Below are 16,423 nucleotides of genomic sequence, written 5' to 3'. Positions count from 1 at the left end.
CCAAGTAAGATTTCTCTTACTAATTTATAACTTGGGGCAATGAAGCTTTGGGGAATACAATTTTATGCTGGGGCAGCTGTGTTGTGAGGGAACCACAGGCACTTTGCTGATCATGCTTGAGCAGTTGTGGCCTCTAGATTAGCATGTCCCATGTAAAAATAATCCTATGAAGATGTGAGCTTAATGGCTAGTGGTCAAGAAAACAGAAAATTATAAATTATTAGGCAAGGAGTAAAGATGATAGCACTGTCTAAATCCATAATGTATCTTAAGCCATACAATGGGTGCTTGCACATTGTATGAAGCTCTCAATTCATCTGAGGAAATGGTGGTGGAAATGTTCATAAATATTAGAATGTGGTAGGGAAAAAAAACAGAAGGAAAGGGTAGTTGTGTGCAAAATACTCTATAGGAAGAGATTATATACAGTGGAATTATTTTCATGTTATTTTATCTGCCATTTGTAAGATGGAGGAAGAATGATCAAGTTTATTTGAACAGAAAATTACTACTTCCCAGTACATGCTTTCATTTCTTGTACCCCCTAGTTCTTAGCCAGGGCTGCAGGTTCAACCTCAATGTAAGCTCTCTCACACTATGCTTGATTTTGATTAGAACCTGGGATGTGATGGTTCTGGTGTCCAGAACACCTTATAATAAATGGATGTAGAAAATGAGCTAATTAATGAAAGAAGGGTTTTTCAGGGGCTGTTAAAGGTAGTGGTGCAAATACAGCCTCTGCTTGAGAAATAGGAGGAGCCTACTTGACAATGGGGATGTATAGCAGGGAATACCTCTTGCTGCTAGTTTTTTGTGTTTTATTATTCTATTCATGACCATCCATTCCCAGTGACTGCCAGAAAGCATGTTTGGTTGGCTCTGTTTGTAGTCTGATCCCATATGGCCTTTTTTAGGTAGAATGAGTAGAACTGTCAATATTAACTGCAAATAACTGTTAGAGTTTATGGAATCTGTCCACATTTGTGAGAAAAATGAAGGTGTTTCTCCTCTTTATGGCACTTTCCTGGTTATGTGCCTTTTTTGAAGTTGTTTTATTGCAAGTATCACTTTGTTCCTGTAAAGTGCTTCCCTTCTGATGCAGTACATTCTCAATGCATTTTATTGCAGGCTTTGATGGATTCCAATCTTCCTAGGTTACAATTGGAACTGTATAAAGAGATTAAAAAGGTGAGTTTCTTACTTTTGTGTCTCTTTGAAATATGGTATTTATTAAGTGTTCTATTGTATTGGAATGTGACATTGCTGTAAATAAATAGCTTATGTCTTTTAACATCAAGGCCAAAGCTTCACCTTGGAAGGCTCTTTGACTTTAATATATTATTCTAACCAGTTCCTTGCTATTGGCCCCATTGTTTGGATTTAACCATTCCTGAAAGCTTTATCTGGCAGAAAATGTGTAGGCATTTGGTGTGAACAGCAGTCTGAATTAACCTTAGTGACTCTGTACCCAAATGAATATGCCTTATTCATGGTGTTTGGTCTGTTGACTGAGGTGGAAACTTCAAGCAAAAAGATGGTGAAATGTAGGTGGAGGACAGTGACATTCTTAATTTGATTTAATTTATTGGAAGAATCATTTGATCAGGACCTGAAGTGACCCAATACTAGTTCCAACTACTGTATCTTGTGAATATGTACTTTGAGCTTTTGTAAGAAGCATGAGTGAAAATACTGAAGCATCTCCCTTTGCATCAGAAGTCAGAGTTATGTCCACAGGAAGGATTTTAGTAATAACCTTTTTCTTAACTCTTAAAGAAAAATGCTGTGTATGGGGCAGGTTCACTGAAATTGTGTGTCTTGCATCTGTAAACACATAGGAAGGCTTGTATGGAGAGAAAATATAGGTGGTGTTTGTCAGACAGTAATGCTATCGCTTTTCATTACACTTCTTTAGGAATATAAAATAAGTAACAAAAGCAACATGGATAGCTTTTCTGTCAGATGTGGACTGTACTTTAATGCCATTCAGAAATTTCAAGGGTATAGAAATGGACATGTAGCTAATTAACAAAAAAAAAAGCCAGTGTCAACAAAATCTCTGAAGCTTCTGCATGTTGTGACTGGGTGCAGGAGGAAATACTTTTTTGTTCAGCTGGCTTGTGCTTTTTCAACAGCTATTCTTTGATTCATAGCAGAGGTGAGGGGGAGGTAGCAGGCATAACAGAAGCACCCATCAGACTCAGTTTTGGTTTGCATCAGTTGGATCACTCCAGGAGCCGTGTGAGAATCTGTTGTTTGGCTTTGAACCTGTGAAACTGCATTTTGTAATTCACTTGCCACACTAACAAGACCATGATATACTAGCTAAAGAAAACGAGAAAGAGGTGACAATTTCTAAACACTTCAGCTCTGTCTTCAGATGGGCTTGATTTGAAGAAGCATTTTGGTTAGGTTCAAACTATGTTAGGTACTCAAATTCTTTCTGACATCTGTTAACTTCCATAATTTTCTGTATTTCCAACAGTGCTAAGGAACCTTACTGTATCCTTAGGCAGTGGTTCTGAAGGCACCTTCACTGGACTAGAGCCAGAATGTCAATACAGACAAGTAGATACCAAACTTTAGTATGCAAGCCATTATGAAGTGACACAGAACAATACTTAATTTTTTTTTTTGAGTGTGTGTGCTCAGGAGCTGAACACTGCTTATTTGCATATCTCTGCTGCATTTAAATCTCTGCAAATGTTCCAGCGATTTTTAGGCTATCTCATCATCAGTGTTTCTTTGTTGGTTGATGACTCTGGTATTTTGAGGTGATTTCAGCAGACTGGAAATATCACATTTCCTTCTCTTCCTTGTTATTCCTTAGTAATCATTTTGGGTCACTGTCCTGGTTTCAGTTAGGATGGAGTTAATTTCTTTTCTAGCAGCGGATGGAATGCCTTGTTTGGGAGTTAGGGTGGGAGCAGTGCTGATAGCACCCTGATGTTTCTAGTTGTTGCCAAGTAATCAAGGACTTTTTCAGTTCTTCATATTTCCCTACTAATGAGAAAGGAGGGGATGAAGCCAGGACAGGTGACCCAAACTAAAGAGCAGGCAACTGCGTGGATCTAGGCTCTCAGCTGGGGCAAAACCACAACAGTCACTCAGAAAATTCCTCATATCAGCTAGAAAAAAACAAAGGCAATCATGGAGCTGACTTGACTTCCTTTTGGCTAAAGGAAGTCTGTGGCTTCCAGATACCTTACATTTCTATCTGTTTCAGTAAAATGGTATAAAACAGACTATTGTATGTAATAGTAATTTTTTTAGGAAATGGTTTTGCTTGTTGAAGTGTAACAATTAAGTACTCTCTCTAGAATGGTGCTTCCAGAAGTCTACGTGCTGCACTCTGGAGATTTGCTGAACTTGCCCATCTAGTTCGGCCCCAAAAGTGCAGGTAAACACATCCTACTAAAGAACTTTCCAAATAATATTGAACAAAATATAGATGTTAGCAAAATCATACTGTTTTCAAATTTTAAATATGTAACTGGGAGGTTGGAAGAATTCCTGTTACATTATTCTCTCTGAAGGAGTTCTGTTTCATTAGCTGTTTTTCTTTGAGTGGCGTTTTAGTTCTGTGCTGTACATGACTGGGAAGTGTTGTGGGGGACTTGTGAAGATGATGATTTGTGGGGTTTTGGTTGGGTTTTTGTTGGTTGGGTTCTTTAAAGTTCATTCTTCTCTTTAGTTCTGTTTCAGTCTCTGTAAATTGTATTCAGATGAATGTCTCTTTTACCTGTGTTCTGTGTAGCTAACAGGTACATTTTTCTTATGATTTAGTAATGTTACAGAATGTTTAGATGGGTACAGTTATTCTGACATGGAATTAGTTTTTGTCCTTTGCCATCCTTAGGCCATACCTAGTGAACCTCTTGCCCTGTCTAACACGAATCAGTAAGAGACCCGAAGAGTCGGTACAGGAGACACTAGCTGCAGCCATACCAAAAATCATGGCAGCGTTCGGCAATTTCGCAAATGACAATGAGATTAAGGTATCTTTCTCCAACCTGTTAGTGCTCCCTGTTACATCTCAAACCACAGTAAGCTATCATCACTTTCAATCAGATGTTACAGAAACCAGTGTTACAGCTGCATGCCTGAATTAAGGCAAAAGTTTCTCTTGTTTATAGTACCTTAAACAATGCTTTGAAGGCATGAAAAATACATTTGTTGATTTCTTAATTTACTTCTGTCTCCTTTCTTACAAAAAAAAAGTTAAGTGAGATATCTTTGTCTTTAGGTTTTGTTGAAGGCTTTCATAGCTAACCTTAAATCCAGCTCCCCTACTATCCGCCGAACAGCAGCAGGATCAGCAGTAAGCATCTGCCAACATTCACGAAGAATGCAGTATTTTTATGCCTGGTTATTGAATGTACTTTTAGGTAAGATTGGCTGGGGGATGATTCAGGTGTAAGGAACACAACTTTTTTTTCCATCTAAGACAGTTCTCAGACATGGGAGGTTTTGGGGCAAAGCAAGGATACTTAGACTGCCAGTTACACTGCCAGTGCTTTCTCTGTTTTGCATTGTAAGGTGAAGACATGACTAAAGCTGTTTGTGTCTCTGTGTACTGCAACTCTAATTCAGTAACACTGAAAAAACAAGCCAAAGCTAGGGAATCAAGCAGCCTACTAGAAAATGAGGATCTGTGGGGATTCTGGAAGAACTTGCTCAGATTTGCATTGTTCAGCAGCTGAGTTGTTAGCACAGTAGGTCAGAGGTGGAGGATATGACTGCTGTCCTTTGGGGCCTGAACACATAAGCTAGAGTTTTTTCAGAAGTAACAGCGTGTAGATTCTCTGTTAAAAAACTAACTTAACTGGGGAGGAGGCAAAAGTGTAAATGTCATTCATGAGGTTAGTAGTGCATGTGTGTGGGTGATAGTTATGTTTGGCCTTAATGAAGGTTCTGAGTGGAGAGAGGAAACAGGTGAGGGCATCAAGAGAGTCTAGATCACTTGGTGAAAGCATGAGGTCTTGCCAAAAAAATAACACAGGGAAGGTGAGGCTGGGTCTTCTGACCCTTCCACTTTGCTTAAAACGTTGTTAGGATTATTAAGCAATGCATATTTTCAAGTGTTTCTATATTTTGAAAGCATTCTGAAGTTGCTGCTGGGCTTTTGGGTTTGTTCTTTTTGTCTGTTTTGGCTGTATGAAGCTATTATATGGACTACATGAAGTAACATCTGTGTTGAAACAAACCACTGCCAATAAGTGATTTGGCTGCTTCTTTTCTATCCCTAGGCTTGTTGGTTCCTGTAGAAGATGATCATCCTACTCTTTTAATTCTGGGTGTTTTACTTACACTAAGGTATCTCATACCTTTATTGCAACAACAAGTAAAGGATACCAGCCTGAAAGGCAGTTTTGGTGTAACAAGAAAAGAAACAGAGATTTCACCTTCACCAGAACAACTTATACAGGTAAAATATAAATCATGACCTTAACCTGAAGAGTACTAATTGGAAGGAGAAGAAATAAATTTTGAATATAGGATGATAAAACACTAGTTTGATAATGAACATTCTGCATTCTTAAGTTCCCGTTCATCTTGATAAAGTGGCTACAATTAACTGATGTGTTTCCTTAGAAGAGTGTGAGGAAGTTTAGATATAGCAAACATGAATGATTTTGTATGCATCACTGAAATCGTGTGGTATATGAGAAGAAATAGAGTATGATGTGTCTTCATAGAAACTCAGGCACTTTGTTGGGTTTTAGGTTTATGAATTGACTCTGCACTACACCCAGCATCAGGACCATAATGTTGTGACTGGAGCTTTAGAATTACTGCAACAGCTCTTCAGAACACCACCACCTGAACTTCTCCATGCCCTGACCGCTTCAGGGGGCATTGCACAGGTCAGTGTATCCAAAGATGAATCTGCCAGCAGGAGCCGCAGTGGGAGCATAGTGGAACTTATAGGTAAGCTACACCATTGGTAATTGGCATAAAGGGAGGTGAACGTACATCAACTCTCTTTCTCAGTATTAGCCAAAAGTATGGAGAATAAAATGTATGAAGTTATGCATGATTTCCCACTCCCTGCACACAAGTTTTTTCCCTCCTTTCTTTAAGTGGTTTTACATTCACTGAATAATGACAAACTTGGAGTAATTTTTTTTTTTTACAGTTTATGTTGATGGGGTATTTGGTTATACAAGACAAGTTAACTGTGGTGTCAGAATTTTTTTTCCCCCACAAAATGAATGTTCTTCTCACCAAGCATCTGACAACTGTGATTCATAAAAAGCTGATCTAATCAGAATTTCTATTAACTGGTAGCTCCTTGCTGAATACCAAAATGAGCATGAAATTAAAGCATGACTTAAGTTTATCCATAACTTTTAAAATCAGCTATCAGTGCTCTTGTCTGTGAAGTGCATGTTCTTAAAATTGTGTCTTAACTGCTACTTATCTGTTTCAAAAGAATCAATTTCTTACTCGATTTTCATAAGGACTACTTCTGTATTGAACTAATGGATCATTCTAATGTTGCTGCTATCAGAAGGTAATCCACTAGCCAGAAGCAATCATAGCAGTGAAAATGCACAAGTGGCATTAAAAATACTGTTTCACAGCAAATGATCTATAAAAACTTGGATTTCAAAAGCAACAATTTTGCTGTTTTCTCCTGGCCTTGGGTTCCCTCCCCCCATTTGTGGCTATTAGAATTCCTTCATAATTTCAGCAGCTCTGTCTTTGCCCTGATGTGTTACTTTCTGTGATTTGCAGCTGGAGGGGGGTCTTCATGCAGCCCTGTTCTTGCGAGAAAGCATAAAGGTGATTATTTTCAAAACCAAATATTTAATTGCATTCCTTTCTGATCTCTTTTTTTTGTTTTGTGGTTTTTTCTTTCCCCTCCCAACTTCATTGTCTTGCTGAAGTTCAGGTCTTCATTCACAAATGCCTTTGCATTATCAGCTGAGTTTAATCACTGTAAATCTTAAAAGAATTATGATACGACTTCTGATACTGCAATCAGTGTATTCTAAAATTATTCAAAGCAGTATGATATTTTTGTTGTAGTTCACTGGCAAAATTATGGTGATGAATATTGATGCAATTTTAACTTTTAAAGAGCACATCTAAAAAAAATCTCTCTGAACAGGGCATTCTTCCTTTTGATGGTAATATTTAACCTTTAATGAGTTAACTGTCCCAGTTTTGGTAGGCCTGGTTTTCCTTTCTTTCACTGGTGCATGTGTATGTTTGCATGTTTTAATATGACACTCTTTAGTTTCTGTTTCTGCTCTTGATGATTAATGCTATTCATTTTGTGTCTTACTGGGTATATTTCATTTCTTTTTTTCAATAGGTAATTCATTTAGTGGGATATAAAATAATACAAAAAACTTCTGAGGTGTTTTTCCCCAATTTGTGCATGAAAGTACTTCATACCTAGTTACATGTTTATACTTTGCTTAAAAATGCTCCATACCAGTACTAGAATCATTCTTGATTCCAGTAACAGTTGTAACTGTGTAACAGTTTCGTGGCTTGTTTTAGGCGAGCGAAATGTTGCTGCTGTGGTGGAACTACATGTGTGTAGTGCAGTGAGCACATCTCTGCTTACTACCTGTGCACTATACTGAAAGGAAAAGCATAAGGAAAAAACGTTTAAGATTAAACTAGATTATACAGACTTTAAGGACCATTATAGCAGCTAGCTTATGCTTTTTCCAAATATGCCCTCCTATTTTTGTGTGAAAGGAATCTTGAAGCCTATATTTACAGGCTTCAGACTATACCTAAATGGAAATAATGGGTATGAAATAGCTGAATGAAATAGCACTCACAGAGCAGTGATAATTGCTAACTTAGAAATAGTAGTGTGAAAGAAAGGGTGTTCTGAAAGCAGATATTGCTGCAGCTTCCAAAGGTGAGACAGAATGCAACAAATCAGAATAGCAATGCATAACACATCTGAGTGAAAACCTGTAAATCATTTTTTGATACTTTGAATTATTAATACTTCAAAGTTACACTAAAAACTAATAACAATAGTGTAATTTCGATTCAAGTACTTGCTAAAACACTAACCTTTCCTTCATTCAGTGGGGAAACATGTATGAGTCATCAGCTTCTATCCTCTTTCAAGATTATTGGTATGGAGATTTTGTGGTTAAAAATTGGCATAAACAAATTTGAAGAAATCTGTTCATGATTTTGTTCTTTGTACAGGTTTAATTTCAAATTGTGACTGCTTGTTACCTGCTGTTCTACACTGTAGAAAGGAGGGGAAAAATGAAGCCTCTTCCTATTTGAAGTCATTTTGCCATCTCATACCATATAGAGTAGTAGGCTTCTGCTGTTGGCTGTGGGTGAAACTTCTCTGGCTGTAATACTCCCTTGTGTGTAAAGTGAGGTTAAACTACAGAAACCTGTGACCCTAGTCTCAGAACTTGGATATTCCGTGTCTCTTCAGTCTTACTGCTTCACACCAACTTCATTCTTGAGCAGATGGCCTGTGTTGGTTTGTTACAGCTTCAGAAAATTATTTGCTAAGAAGGCTAAAATTTTGAAATGCAAGCTTATATTCTGCATCTTAACTGAATCTTTTTCCAAATAGTGGAAAAGTATCCTGCAGCTTGTTTTATATACTCAATGAAACATAAAAAGCCTATTATGCCTAATAAGTGTGTTTTCAGTGTCCTTCCTCTTTCACTTGCTTTTAAAGGTGATCAGCTGTGGAGAGCAAAATAAAGTCCTGGTTTGTTTCAGTGAAACGGATGCAAATATGAGAGAGACGAATACACTATCTTTTATTCTTTTTGTTGGGAAGTCTTAGCAGGATTTTACTCATTCTCTCTTAGGAATGTGTAGTTGTCAATTACTGTTATTTTACATACAACATAAATGAAAATGTCATGGTTGCTTTTCTGCGTTACAGGTTTGAATAGCATAAAGCATACTTTTTGGAGTAACACAATTCTGCAGTGTTACTGCTATGTATGGGAAGCAGTTGTGACAGAGGAATTAATATACTATAAAAGTCTGTTAATGCGTTTTTACTCCCTGGTTTACTTAAATGAGATGCTAAATAACTCACCTGGAATTATCAAAACATTGGTATCTTGCATGATGAATCTTGGACTACCAGTGAAGCTTATTCTAAACACCAAAACAACCTTATCTCAAAGCAGTTGGTATGAATCCCTCTGTATCAGTAAGTTACTTGCAAGATCCAGAAGGGTGTGCTCAATAGTCCTCTCTGCACTCCCTATCTTGTCTCTCTTGTGGAGTTTTCAGTGCAGTTACGCCCTTGATATGCTCCCAGACAGTGTGCATCTGCAGGTATCTTTCTTCTTCCACTGTTTTTGTTTAAAGTAGACAATCTGTGAGTAAGAGAGCTCTATCCTGATTGTGTTAGGTTGTGAGTGGTTCTTACTGTTTTTTTTTTCTTATGGCAAAAGCCTCTCTAAAATTTTTTTGTTTAGTAGGCCTTGGATTTTAATGACTGTTGTTCATGGTTCATTGCTTTGCCCCACTTCTGTTGTATTGTGCTTCTAGTCTCTGCTGCCTCTCATCCTAGGCATTTTCCAGTCTGCTCTCAGTGGTCTTCAGGCCCCAAACTGCAAGTAGCTTTGATACTTCTCCCTCCTTACAGCTATGAAAGCTTACTCATTCTCTTACTTTTGGTGCTTTAATGTCCTGGGTTGAGAGCACACATCCATGGGACAGGTATCCTGTACTTTGTTGTAGGACATACCTGATGAAATTAGTGGGCTGTTAAACATAGTCCACAGAAATAAACCAGAAAGAATAAGGTCATAGGTAGCCTCCTGAATGGTTATACTGTTGAATAAAATCAGTTAACTATGTGTTTCCTTGTCACTGCTCTTTCACTGCTGATCAGATAGGGAGGACTGGATATTTACTTCCTTCTTTCCTTTTTCTGTTCTACCTGTTGCCTGTCATAGCTCTGAAAAATGATTTGGTTAAACTTTTTTAAAACAGTGTTCACATATAACTGGCTTCAACTGTTTGGCCTTTTGAGTTGACTGTAATTTTGGGAAACTGCAAAGGTCTTTGTGTTATCACTTCTCAGGTAAAATACTTCTTGGTGAAGAAGAGGGTTTGGAGGATGATTCTGAAACCCGCTCGGATGTCAGTGCCGCATCGTTTGCGGGTAGGTGGCTTTCCCTTCAGCAGCGTCAGCAGCCCGTGTTGTTGCACATTGCAAAGACAGTTCACAGGGACCAATAAAAGAATGTCAAAGTGATGCACTGTGGTGACTAGGAAGGGGATGGGCACTCTAAAGGCATACTGACAAAACTGAAACCATAAATACTCCTGGGTGTAAAACTTAGTCAGCTTCACAATGTAAGTCTGGGTTTGGGGGGGTGTGGGATGGGGGGGGAGGTACAGACTGACTTACTTGAGCTACTGTAGAGATAAAAATGGTCTCTTACAGATGTTTATTTCCCTACCTGCAATTCAGCTATTTAGTTACACACTGCCCTTAGTCTAGTTTAGTATGTGGTGTCTGTATCAAGAATGAAACGTGGGTTTTAAACACTGAATTAACTCAAACGTCTGTTTTGCAGCTTCTATGAAGGGTGAGATAGCCAGCGAACTAGCTTCTTCTTCAGGTGTATCAACAGCTGGGTCAGTAGGGAGTGCAGCTGCTGACTCTACTGGACATGATATCATTACTGAACAGCCACGTTCTCAACACACACTGCAGTCGGACTCTGTAGAGCTGTCAAGCTGTGATTTGACAAGTACAGCTACTGAAGGGGAAGATGATGATGTGCTTAGTCGAAGCTCCAGCCAGATCAGTGCTGTCCAGTCAGATCCCACTATGGACTTGAATGATGGTACACAGGCTTCCTCACCAATTAGTGATAGCTCTCAGACTACTACAGAAGGTCCAGACTCTGCTGTAACCCCTTCGGACAGTTCTGAAATTGTAAGTGTGCAACAGGCAGAGGGGGGATCCTCTTCTACTGGGGGGCCCGACATATCTCAGAGCTCTTCCCTGGAGGGCCCAGACTTGGATTCATCTACTTACTCGTCTTCTACTTTTCCATTCTCAGCTAGTAACAATGGAAAGGTCAGCAGCTCACACCTCTATTGGAGCGCTGGACCTCCTTTTAACACTTTCACTTCAGCAGTAATGGAAAACTACAAAGCTCTAATCAGGGTGTTCCCTGGGCAGGTCATAACAGATTGTCACTCACTGGAAAATGTCAATGTCAAATGCTTGACATAAATATATCTTTTAGTTGCCTAGCCATCATTTGTATAGTTATGCCAACTGTTTTGATGCAGGAAGACTAATGGAAGTGTTAAAGGGTGAACAGTCTATTTGGAATGATAGAGGAATATTTTTTGAAACCTAATGCTTCACATTGCTTTCTGCCTGTGCTTTTTCACTTGGCAACACAACTGTTTTTTTCTTTTTTTGTTCCATCCGAAGGGTTTCTCCTCTACTGAACAAATGCTGTATGAGTTACTAATGTAGCAGTTACATATATAATAAACACCTGAAATGTGCATACATATAGTATGTTTTAATAAACTTTTCTCTCAGGCAAGTGTATGATTAGGCTGTAATAAAAACCAACAAAAATATAATGCTAAAGCAGAAAATGCAAAAAAGTGGAAAATGTAAAATTTAAGTGAGATTTTTTTTTCCAAATGTTATCAAACTTTTGACTTGTCTCCTGATGTAACTTTGGAAGAGAAATAATTTCTACAAAAAATGGTAATTTACAATTATGATAAGCAAATTCTCCTGTAAGAGTGAGAATTCAAGAACTAAAGTGTGATGGTAATTGCACTGTCTCTGAATTAAATGTAGGCAGTTCAGACCCCAGAGTGAGCAGGTGCTTATTGATAAGTTGTGTTTATTGACAAGATGCATTTCTTGCAAATTTTTTTCAGGCTGTTGCACATGTCACTTCTTATACTTTTTACAAGCAATAATTACATGTAAGCTGTTTTTTCCTGGTTGACAGGCTAAGTGAATGTCCCATGTACCCACACAGGGGCTTTTTACTGAAAAAATTCTAGGTGCCTTTGAAGTCAGAGAGTAACTGAAGAAGTATATTGTGTCTTCTGATAAACTTGCAATGGCATTCCATTGTGTTTTACTGCCTCCTATTTAGAATATTTTTTTCCCTTCTTGTAGTTATTTTTCCATATACCTAATGTCTGTGTATTGCATTGGTACTAAGGGTCAAACTCTAGAATAGAGGGCTCTGTGTTAGTAGCATTTTAGTAGTCTCTGATTTAGAATGAATGAAGATGTGTTTAAACTTTTTGTCGTGTATACTATCTTCTTGTTTTGGCTGTGCATATTCAGGGCAAGTGAGAGACAGGAGAGTTTGTAAGGGACAAGATCAGCTTGTGACTGTAAAGGTGTTGGTTGTGACTTGTAACTGCTGAGATAAAGGGACAGTTGTGTTTGAAATAAGGGAGCGAGGAGAGCTCTGGGAAAGGCAGTACATCAAGTGTTTGACTTCCTTACTGTTCAAGTTCGTGGCTCAGCTGGGAGAATGTCAGATGTAACAATGGCCTGTAATAGCCCAAGTGCTGGAGGAGGAGGGGAACTGCTTTGGGGCCTGCACGCAGCTACACACTAATAATAATCAGACTCTCATTTGCTTGCAAATTATTTCTAGATTACAAACATTGCATGTTTGAGATTCAATACTGTGTGTTAAGCTAAGTTTTAAGTCCTGTCCTTGCACTGTGTAGGTTTTGGAGGGTGCTGAAGGACAGTATTCTGGAATGCAGATTGGGCAGCTGCAGGATGAGGAAGATGACGCTGCAAATATCCTTCAAGATGATTCCTCAGAGTCTTTCAGAAATTCTTCTATTGGTATGTTGATAAATGGGGTGGGCAGGGATGGGGAGAACTGGTGATGCCTTTTAAGGCAGGCTTTACAGGTGTATCTGCTCACTTAAGCTCCAAGGAACTGAAGAATCATGTAATGGATAGGAAAAGCAAGTAACTAGATTGAAATGTAAAATAAGTAACATATTGCAACACTTCTAATGAATCACTTGTTTTGATCACTGCTAATTTATTTTTCATGTTTGTATAATTAAGTTCAACTGAAGTGCTTTTAATTTGCATCTGAAATGGTATTTAATGAATTGCTTGTTTTCTAAAGCTCTTCAACAGCCTCACCTGTTGAAAACCATGAGCCATAGCAGGCAACCTTCTGATAGCAGCGTAGATAGATTTACATCTAAAGAAGATGCAGCAGATCCTGGTGATCATGAAAATAAGGTGAGAAGTCATGACAGTGGCCTGGTTAAAGTTTAAAACTACTAAGTTAAAAAATAATCAGTTATGATCATGTAAATTAATAGTGAATATGTGCAGCTTGAGTGTGTGGTGTGCTTCATTATGGGTCAAAATAACTGAATAGTAAATCTGAGTTACAGCCTGACATTTCTTTAGTGTAAGTTGAATACACAAGCGTTAAATCTTGAATGCAATCACCAGCAAAACCATAACAGAACACAACCACTTTTTGTCTGTGTGTTAGTAGGGCACACTGATACTTTTGTTACCTAGAGTATCTTTATGCTGGTTGCTAGCTGAGTAGGTATGTGTCATCTCCTCAGAAGTTATTGTGGAGCCTCTCTTCCTGCAGAGGCTCATGTCGTCATTCTAACCACAGGTTACTCATTTCTTCTTACATTTTTTTTTTTTCTTTAGCTTTGGACCTTGTTCTGAGCTGAAGCAAAAGGAGTTTTGTCTGTAGCAGATGGAGTTAGATCAGCTCAGGCTACTGGGGAACTTGTAAATGTGAAATTAAAGAATGTTGTCAACCTTCTTTAGAAACAACTTGGGAATTAAATGCTTTTCATACAAATTTTCCAAACAGAATTGTTTGGTGACAAAAAGTTTGTCAGATTCACAGAATTACAAGGTTGGAAAAGACCTTTAAGATCATCAAGTCCAACCATTTCTGTCCTAAGCTAAACCATATCCCTAAGTACTTGATCTACCTTTTTTTTTTAAACACATCCAGCGATGGTGACTGAACTCCATCTCTGGGCAGCCTGTTCCAGTGAAAAATTTTTTCTTAACATCTAACCTAACCCTGCCCTGGCACAGCTTTGTGCCATTTCCCTTTGTCCTATCTCCTGTCCCCTGGCTGAAGAGACCATTGCCCACCTCTCTACAACCTCCCTTCAGGTAATTGTAGACGGTGTTAAGGTCTCCCCTCAGCCTCCTCCAGGCTAAATATCTCCAGCTGCCTCAGATTGCTTCATATGCAAACAGCAAGTCTAGGTAACAAAAATATCTACAGAAGGATTGCTTCTGTGATAAAATGAAACCAATTCTGATACTTGGTCCAAGCTTCCCAAAAGCATTACCTTTTAAGGCTTCTTTTTTTGAATGCGTATTAAATGCATTTTGTATTGCAACCATCTATAGATTTGGGGATGTGTAGTATTTCTAAATTTTGTTGTGCTCAAAATTTAATTTGCATTGGAGATTAACTTTTATCTATGTAAAAATTTGTGATTTGCTTTCAATAGCCCTCCAGGGTGAAGGGAGACATAGGTCACTATACCGATGGAAATTCTGCTCCTTTAGTGCACTGTGTTAGACTTCTGTCAGCCTCTTTTCTACTTACTGGGGAGAAAGGAGGTAAGCTTCTGTTCAAGTTTCTTTTGGTTCACTGTGTGTCTCAGTGTACAAAGTTAGGAATTTGACCAGTTTATTCTGGCTTTTAATCTCACTTTATTGGAAATTTTGGGGATGTCCTCTTTTTTTTTTTTTTCTGACAGTCTTGATTTAAATGAACACACCAGGCATAAAAAAACCCCACGGCCCCTAAAAACACATATAAAAGTTTATCAAATGTATGAAGCTGCGAAGACAATCTAATATCAGTATTTCTTTTCATCAGTGTTGGGTTTCCAGTTTGCCCACTGTAAAATACCAGTATTTAAGTAAGGAAACAATCTTCTGAGCTGTAGTCCCTTCTTTGAAAATTCCTAACACTAGTTCAGAAGAACGTAGTTCTTTCAAATACTTGTCTTCCTCTTTTTACAATGGCTAATTTGCTTTAATTAAAACAAGATTTAAAATAACTATTTTAACTTTATCACTCAATTCTGTTTGAATTCTGTGCTATTTTTTTAAACGTACTTCAGGTAGAACTAGTGCTGTTTGGGAAATGTTAATTCAGATTGAAAATGATTCAGCTGTAGTAAATCAGAATTGACCTAAGATTTTTCGAAGATCTAACTGAAATCTCCAGTTGAATTTTTTTTTTGACTTTTAACATCTTAAAGCATTTGCATAAATTAGTGTGGCCTCTTCTCATGAGTTTTTTTCATATGTGACCATCGAAGAGAAGTTTTATGGTAGTAAGTGGTTGCTACAGGAGGCTATTAGGGCTTAAAAGAAGAGCTGTTTTCCTTTTCAGCATAGTAATAATGTCAGTAAGAGTTTTTCAGAAAGTTTTTATGGCATGCACTGCTGCTTTCCTATTGTTCACTGGGAAGTCCATGTCATGTGTCATTTTATATACGTATATATATGACTGAAGTGAGCATTTAAGATGCTTGTTCTTTTCCCATTTTTAAACTGTGACTTGTTCATGTCCTCTGCTAATGATGTGTGCCTGGAAAGACAGTGCAGTAGCTGTATTCTCAATGAAGGGAGTTGGTTCTTAGTTATTTTTTGGAGGAGGGCAAAGAAAAAGCTGTGTATAACTGCTACCTCTGATACTAACTGTAGCTACTTGCTCTGCCTTTTTTATCCAGGTGAAACTATTTATATCAGAACTATTAATTACTGTTTAAAAGCTTCATGAATTGTTTTTAATAACCCCTCCCCCTTTTTTTCCTTCTCCCTAGCATTAGTTCCTGATCGAGATGTGAGAGTCAGTGTAAAAGCCCTGGCAGTAAGTTGTGTTGGAGCAGCAGTTGCACTTTACCCTGAGTCTTTCTTCAGCAAACTGTATAAAACACCCCTTGAAGCAATGGGAGGAGAGTATGGTATGTTGCAGTTTACATATTGTGCTTTAATAGTGTGCTTGGCTTTTCAAAGAAGCAAGGCAGCATCTCTAGTGAAAACTCTAAATCCAGTTTAGTATTTGAAAGCCAATATTGCACCAGCTGCAGTGAACATGCTGTCACACTGCTGGTGCATATGGTGAGGTTACAGTGACATGGGGTTTTTTTAGCAAGAGTTAAGTTTGGGTGGATGAACTTGTAGAGCTTCTGACAAGTTGAAGCTGTTTTAGCGCAACTGCTATATAGAAGTGGTTTGTTTATCTTATTATTGGCCCTAATTTATTTTGGGCCATCTTGTAGATAATTTCTAAGCCATTAGATATAATTTTATGAATGTTACAATATCATCAACAGGGACACCTGGAGTTTTCAATGGGTTTGGTACTGATACTCGCCAAGGTGGAGTGTTGACCAAAAC

The 16,423-nt window shown here is 38.1% G+C and overlaps 1 protein-coding gene across 1 annotated transcript in view; it reads left to right on the top strand.

Moving 5' to 3' along the window:
* Positions 1–16,423, top strand: part of HTT (huntingtin) — a gene marked incomplete at its 3' end in the record, with an annotated part of 75,446 nt that overhangs the window by 9,262 nt on the left and 49,761 nt on the right. The window contains exons 4-16 of the mRNA XM_084266731.1: positions 1,129–1,188; positions 3,321–3,400; positions 3,860–3,998; positions 4,247–4,388; positions 5,250–5,428; positions 5,727–5,931; positions 6,742–6,789; positions 10,058–10,138; positions 10,557–10,921; positions 12,715–12,838; positions 13,134–13,252; positions 14,518–14,629; positions 15,847–15,987. Of these exons, the coding sequence (XP_084122857.1) occupies positions 1,129–1,188; positions 3,321–3,400; positions 3,860–3,998; positions 4,247–4,388; positions 5,250–5,428; positions 5,727–5,931; positions 6,742–6,789; positions 10,058–10,138; positions 10,557–10,921; positions 12,715–12,838; positions 13,134–13,252; positions 14,518–14,629; positions 15,847–15,987 (1,795 nt within the window). The remainder of the gene's footprint in view (positions 1–1,128; positions 1,189–3,320; positions 3,401–3,859; positions 3,999–4,246; positions 4,389–5,249; positions 5,429–5,726; positions 5,932–6,741; positions 6,790–10,057; positions 10,139–10,556; positions 10,922–12,714; positions 12,839–13,133; positions 13,253–14,517; positions 14,630–15,846; positions 15,988–16,423) is intronic.

This window comes from Gallinula chloropus (genome assembly GCF_964237585.1).
Source record: "Gallinula chloropus genome assembly, chromosome: 7".
NCBI classification, from domain to species: Eukaryota; Metazoa; Chordata; class Aves; order Gruiformes; family Rallidae; genus Gallinula; species Gallinula chloropus.
The sequence above is the reverse complement of the archived record's forward strand: the minus strand, read 5'-3'. Positions and strand labels throughout refer to the sequence as shown.